General features: G+C 44.3%; 1 protein-coding gene across 2 annotated transcripts in view; it reads right to left on the minus strand.

Annotated features, from left to right (window-relative positions):
- The window catches only part of spns2 (SPNS lysolipid transporter 2, sphingosine-1-phosphate), a 75,716-nt gene extending 68,712 nt beyond the window's left edge, over positions 1–7,004 (minus strand). For both annotated transcript variants that reach the window (XM_034098627.2, XM_034098628.2), the window contains exon 1: positions 6,568–7,004. In XM_034098627.2, coding sequence (XP_033954518.1) covers positions 6,568–6,799 — 232 coding nt within the window. In that variant the 5' untranslated portion in view covers positions 6,800–7,004. The remainder of the gene's footprint in view (positions 1–6,567) is intronic.
- Positions 7,005–7,369: the final 365 nt, after the last annotated feature.

Here is a 7,369-nt window from a genome sequence, read left to right on the forward strand (position 1 = left end):
CAGTAGCTACTGACCATGCTACTGACCATGCTACAGATGTTAGTGCAACATCTACAGCTCCTCTACCACAACCATCAGCAACAAGTGGACATGGATAACTACATGAACTACATGTTGCTAAATCCACCGTGGAGAATAAACAGAAGGGCAACCAGGCAACCATGGCAACCATGCTCGGGGGTCTTCTTCGCTGCTTTTGGTGTATTTTGTGGCGGAAGTACAGCGCCACTTACAGGCCCGGCATATGTACTACAGCGTCTCCAGCGGGTCGAGTGGTCTTGTGTGAAGGGACATGTTTATTGAGCCGTATCCGTGTGAACGGAATACTTTTTTGATATCGAATTCGGTTCGTTTGCGTTTTGTTTGTGTTTGCGTTCCCGTGTAAATGGGGCCTCAAAGAAGGAGACCGTTGAATGCCAATTGAAGCAATCAAGCAATAAGGTTTTTAGAGTGCCTTACTTCCTGCATGATGCTGTGTCGCTGATCCTGTAGACCTAGAACTGCTGACCATGTTGGTAAGCAAGCTAAATCAATGGGCCAAACTACAATGGCTTACTTCCTGTTGTTTCTAGTACAATGGGATGCACCTGTACCTTTCCTCTCCCGCAGTATCCTTACCTCATGTCCTTCAACTTAAACTTAAACTTAAACCTCTATGTTACAGCATTGGCAACAGCGTGTATAAATATCCTCTTAGAATGCAACACATGTAATAGCCTCGTAAATGTGAAGAGAGATGTCGGATGCAAGGTTGGGGCAATGCCAAAATAACAGCTGTACGGAGGGGAAGAGTCAAAAAGTTGCATCAAAGTGACCATCAGCAGAGTCATGAAGCGGTGCGCTCATACCGGGGGGGTCACAGGGGTGAACGCTGCTACAAGGGAAGTGCGTCTGCTCGATGCTAAAATCTGGAGTAGCCACATGAAAGAGCCTACACTGGCAGAGGAAGAAACCTCGTCTAATTCCACTGGTTACTATTACAGACGTTGGCTAAATCGGAGCCTAAAGAACACACAGACTGTTTTCTCACAGCAGTGGGAATGGCACGCCAGGATATAGACATAAAGAGATTAGCGAGACCTCTGTGGGGAACCAGTCTGGAAATGTCCACTCGGTAGGATATCATGTAATTGCAATGACTCCATTTAACATCTGTTGAATAGTATCAATACATTGCTGTCAACAGCAGTTTTAAAGGATGTTGAGGTATTCTGCACTTAACTAGTGCTGAAATGGTAATATCTTTCGAAGAGACATCTCATACTAGCTACAGGGTCTAATTCGAAACAGCTCAACATCAAACGGTAAAAAAAACACGCAGCAGCCCTATAAAGTAAATTACTAGAGGGCCAACCATCTTTTCAATGTCTGTGCCGTTGTTTTGAGTCCTTTAATGTGAACACTAAAAAACAAGAGAGGGTGAAATAGGCAAAAGTGTGAAGACTTGAGCAACTTGAGCGTTGCCCACACAGCCTCTCACACAGTTTGGTAGTCAGGAGACACTTCTGTATGTCTAATCCTGACATATTCTGCAGCAACACTTCATACTGAGAAGATCTGCACTGACATGTTTCTACCAGTAGCTCAAAAAACTGTCAGCGAGATATTCTACACTTGGGATTGTCATGCAGAAACACTATTTTCTACTCTTGAATTTGAGTAGAATTTGTTTTAGCCCCAAATTTCTCTAACTGACACAGAGATTAGTGTCTTCACTTCTGTTATTTCCTATAGCCTCTGCGGAACTGAAAGTGTTGCACTTTCTTCAACTTTGATGACTTCCACTCAAGAAAGAGCACTTTGTATTGTGACAACAGACAGGAAAATATGTAGAAAGCAGAAAAAATGTGCATCATTTACACTGTGAATATGAGGAATGGTGGACAGTGATAATTAGTAGCCACAAAGGAACTGGACAAAGCTATCAGGAATTAATCTGCATAGCCTGTCAGACTGGATAGATTGCTACATCTTCTTTACAGTGCGACAGAGCTTGCCTTAAGAGGATTATCACCACATGGTCATCTGTGTCTGTAAGCAAGATGCCAATAGTTCACATGCAAGGGTCCTACACTTGTCCAATGGGATGCAACCCCATTTTTGGGTATTTCTGGAATGACAGCTTGACTGAGACGACTCAGATTAAGGTATCGGGAAGACCTGCTAATCTGCAGCTCTTCAACATTTCTGCACACCACAGATTAGGCTGCAGTCAGTACCCCCCAAAATGCCCCATTGCTGGCTAAGAAGGGGGGTGCCTCTGGGTGCACACAGGGGGGTGGCTAGAGTTGACACACATCAGGGTACTTAGCAGGCAAATAAGTTTAAGTACCCAGTGTCTGCCTCACATATCCTCATATTCTCTGAAAAAAGGCTTAATCCCCTCTTTATGATAAGCTGTCGAGGAGCTTGGACTGTCTGCTGTGGGGCTGCAGAGACCAGCACCGGGATTTAATGTTTCAGAGCCACCTGAAATTAAATTAAATTGTGGCCCTCTAAATCTCAGAGCACTCTGAAAAGCAAATGGAAAAGAAGTGTCTGGGGTTTTCTTCCAAAGGCCGCACACCAGTGACCCGACCGGAGCATCGTAACTCATCCACCTCCACTCCAATCATGTTTGATCTCCATCTTATTTCCCTGCCTGCTTCTATTTTCAAACACAGTGATCAGAAGGGGTTGACAGACCTCTTTAGGACAACCTGAAATGTTCCAGACGCTCCCCATTTCTGCCTCGTCTGTTTCACAGACAGTTGTAAAAACGAGCACATGCTTCTGAAGGAGCACTGCAGGTCAGGTCTGACCCACCGGCTGAACAGCTGAGCCTATAATCCAACTTTGAGTATTTCTTTTCTTTTCAGAAGCCCTTAAATTGGGCCTTCTCACACTTGTATGTGGCCCATAACAAAAAACAGATCACTGTCTCATTTCCACAACGCATTACAAGACTGCAACAGATATTCAAAATGAGTTTTAAAAGGAGTGGAAAGAACAATTTAAGGAATGGAAAAGTGGAAGTGTATTACTGTGATTTGCTTATTATAGGTAAATGTAATTCCCGGACTCAGAATTAGTCATTTTTAGAAACCTGAATGATTACACATTCCCTTATTCCATCTTAAACATTCCCTCCAATATGCAGCAGCTCAAGTCTCACACGACTATGTTGGAGCCGTCACTCCTCACACACTGCTGGCATTAAAAATCCAAGCCGTGTAATAAAAAATATTGGCTGTGATTTATCAAATCCAGAGAAAAACAACCCCTCATAAAACTAAAAGACATTGTGACTTTTTGTTGTGGTTCACACCATCGGCTTGGAGAAGTCAAGTGTTGGAATCATAAAGTGTATTGTAGGTGGTGTTTTTTTATGTGCGTGTGTGTGTGGCTTCACCTCTGACACCGGGGATTAACAGAAAGATCCAAGTCTTTTGACACTGCTGCTGTGCATTGGTTGGTGCAATTTTCCCATCATTGTTGTGGAGCAGAATAGCCCCGGTGTCTGGAATGGTCACCCTCTGTCCCTGTGACAATGCTTTAGTGATCCACACACACTACAGTAATGGCTGCTGGTACAAAGACCTTTTGACTGACGTCGGGGAAGGTTGTGGGGGGGGGCTGCATCACTTGGGCTCAGCCCTGCACTCTGCGTCCACTTCCCTCCGACTGCCTGCCACTGCAGCACCGGCCCCTCCCCTCTCTCATTCAGCCCCTCTTGAAATGGTGGGGAGAGTCTTTTTCTAAATGTGTGTGAGTGTTCTGTGGGTGTGTGCTGATGCCTGTAATTGACATTATAGATCTATGAGTCGGGATGCGCTTTGGGTACCTGCCGCTTAAGAAAGAGAACAACAGAGCTGGAGAAGCGGAGAGCAAAGTGATTAGTAAAGGAGGATGGGACTGAAAGCTCGGGGGAGTCCACAAGGTGGAAAGGAACATTTGATATATATATATAAACTTAATCCCACTAAGGAAAATGAACTAAGGAAAATACAACATTAAGCTAAAAGACGCATTAAAAAGAAAAAAAATCTTTAATTCCAATACCGATAAATCTGCAAAAATGTTTTGCTGATTAATCATTCAATCTAATGTCAAAAACGAGTGAACATTTTAAATCCCAGTTCCTCAAAGTCAAATGTGATGTCTTGATGTGTCAGTCCAAAGCCCTAATATTCACCTAATATGATATAAATCAATTAAACGCAACACATCTCCATAAATGAGAGGCCGAAAAAGACATTATCGTACATTTTAGCTTGAAAATGTACTTTCATGATAACCAGATAATAGAAATAGTCGTCGATTATTTTTCTTCTGATCAACTAATCGATGAGTCCATTAATCCTTGCAGCTCTCCATGGAAAAAGAACACTGCGCCTCCAACACAGGCGCACCACCTAATTACTATACTGCAATGTAGCTCAGGAGGAGGAGAGAGGAAGGAGGAGAACAGCAGATCAGCTCTGTTGGTATCGGTTGTGTTGGATGCACATGGTTGCCGGTCCTCATTCTGTGTGAGAGTCTGACTCAGAAGCTGCCAATGCATCATGCAAAACAGTCCGTCAGCGTTCCGGACGGTAGCAGGATTAGGAAAAGATGGGGATCCCTATGAGCCACATGCACCGAGCACAGCCTCCTCCAAGAGGGTTAGCCCGGGCTGCTGCAACCACCCTCCCTTTCCTAACCCCATCCTACGCATCCACTTCCCTTTCTCCACTTTCTCCTCATCCCTCAGTCAATCATCATCCTGCCAAAGCACAGCAAGGTCCAGATATAGAGAACGGAGGAGTTGTGTTTGAGCCCTTATTGAGGGGTTTCCTCTGATCAAAGCATGAGGAGGTGTAAGTAGTACAAATGGTTAGTGTGGAGGGAGACTGACGCATCCATGATGAGGATGAGCAGAGCCTGAGTGCTGCTTAAAGATGCTAAGATTAGATATGACCCATCATCACATTATTGACTGTAGGTTGAGCAGCTAAAGGCTTCCATGATCATTCAGGAGCCCGAGGGTGTGTAGCTTTCCTCTTCACTATGCCCTTAGGATGATGAGCTGTGGACACTTAAGTGTACGCATTGTTCCGTTTTAATGGGCCACTCCTTCTCCCTTCCACAGGCTACAGAGTGAAATTACACATTTTCCATCTAATTTTAGATATCTTGATGTCAGATAATTGCAGTCATTGCAGCAAATAAATTGGGAGGAGTAGAAAAATGCAAGATTTGGAAGCAAATTTCCACAGGTCATTGAGATGATCAATGTATTAATGTACTTTAACCAGGAAGGTGTTTCTTTGTAGAATAGAATGCTCTCCCCATGCTTCCCTCCATTCTCCCTGCTGCAGCAATAATTTTAACCCATTCATTTCCACAGTCCGATGTCCAAGCCTTGATAACTAGCCTTACAAAATCCAATCACCAAATGTTTGAGGATAAGGACTAATGTAACACCCTTTAATTTGCAGAGAGTATACAACAGCTAATACAATTCTCTCTTATATCCATAATAATTAACTCAAATCAGATTCATTTGTGAGTTGTGGGACTCAAACATCTAAACAATTAGATTCTACCAGGGCTATTTCTTACATTATTTAAACAAAATAAAATATCTCTCACTCTGAAAAATCTGCTTTATCTCGCTGAGCTCTACACTTGGTGGTCTTTTTAACATCTATGATTGTTAATCAATTAATCAATTCCATAATTGGGCTAAAACAAATCTCTTTTCTCATTGTAACACATGCCAAGCTTAAATGTCCCTCTGTAGTGTTCAGTTTGAATAAATGATGCTCTGGATCTCAGCTATAGTGAGGAAATGCAGACACTTGAGGGGGATGAACACCACATGGCCCCATCACAGCACAGCACACCACACACACACACACACACACACACACACACACACACACACACACACACACACACACACACACACACACACACACACACACACACACACACACACACACACACACACACACACACACACACACACACACACACACACACACACACACACACACACACACACACACACACACACACACACACACACACACACACACACAGCCAGCCACACAACATACAGGCGATTAGATGTTCCTGGAATAAATCGCTCCCAGAAACGGCGAGAAACTAATGACTGATTCTGCACGCTGATACACTCTATCTCTCATTCTGCAGTCGCTGAAACTGACAGACGAGCCCTATCACAAATACACACACAGTGGAGAGTTGGTCCCCTTAATTGATGGATCTGCAATTATCTATAGCACTGGGTAAAAAAATATCAGTGTACAGCCTTTCTTGAGTGATATCTTAGACATGTTATTAATTTAAACCACAGTACACAGTGGAAACACCTGACAGTCTTGTGCTTTTTAGCTGATTGTCCACTGCGCTTGGGCAAAGCCTCTTTTGTTCCGCCCGTCTCAGCTGAGGTGTGCTCCATAACACCGCTCACGGGCAATTACGCGCATGTATCACTCTATGGAATACAGAAAGCAGCCCTGGTGTGCTTAAGATAAATAAATGATGCTCTAATAGAAAGGAAGAAGTCAGATCTCTTACCCACTACGGTGTATCTATCCATGTAATTGAGGACGTTCCCAAAAGTGAGGATCCCGGCGGCAGCAGCCGGTGAGCGGCATTTGAGCAGCGCGGCTCGGAATTTGTGCCCCGGCTTGCACGGGTGGAGGTCCGGGTTGGATTTCAACGCGGGGCTCATGCTGCCGGACAGCGTGCGCACCTCATCCAAAGTGCTGCAGCCTTCAATCTCGCATCCATCGCTCTCCACACACATGTCTTGGCTCGAAAGATCCAGCGCAGAGAGAAGGGGGGAACAAGGGACAGAGAAATTGAGTAGTTGAGACTCGGAGGTGTTCTGTGATTTCTGTTGGAATTATTCGGTGTGTTGTCCTAAGTGTTGAAGCGCAAGATTCACTCTTCTCGGGGTCATATTTTTGTAGCAGTGTGCAATGACGGACGGGCTGTGCGCTCCTTGGTGTTTTTTCTAAGGACCGAGCGCTGTAGTGCAGGGGGTGTGACCCGGTGCCGGAGACTCCGCCCCCTGAAGCCCGGCAGCGAATGATGGAGCACCTGATACAGTGCTGCAGATGCATGGGACCGGAGTGTGGTGCGCCTGCCTGGGAAGAAAGAAAAAAAAACTTGCTGTGCTGTAAGGGCAGTGGTAAAAGGACAGTGGTAAAAGAAGGGTGTGAATTTGATTATCTTAATACTTATTGATAGTCATCTTTGAATTTATCTCAAGCTCAGTGAAGTGTCTTCACTTACTTATGCTACCAAGCCAATACAATATTATAAAAACACTGTTTTGCAATATATAGGCTAATTTTGTTCTCATGTATAATTG

The sequence above is a fragment of the Pseudochaenichthys georgianus genome, chromosome 14, assembly GCF_902827115.2.
Source record: "Pseudochaenichthys georgianus chromosome 14, fPseGeo1.2, whole genome shotgun sequence".
Classification (NCBI taxonomy): Eukaryota; Metazoa; Chordata; class Actinopteri; order Perciformes; family Channichthyidae; genus Pseudochaenichthys; species Pseudochaenichthys georgianus.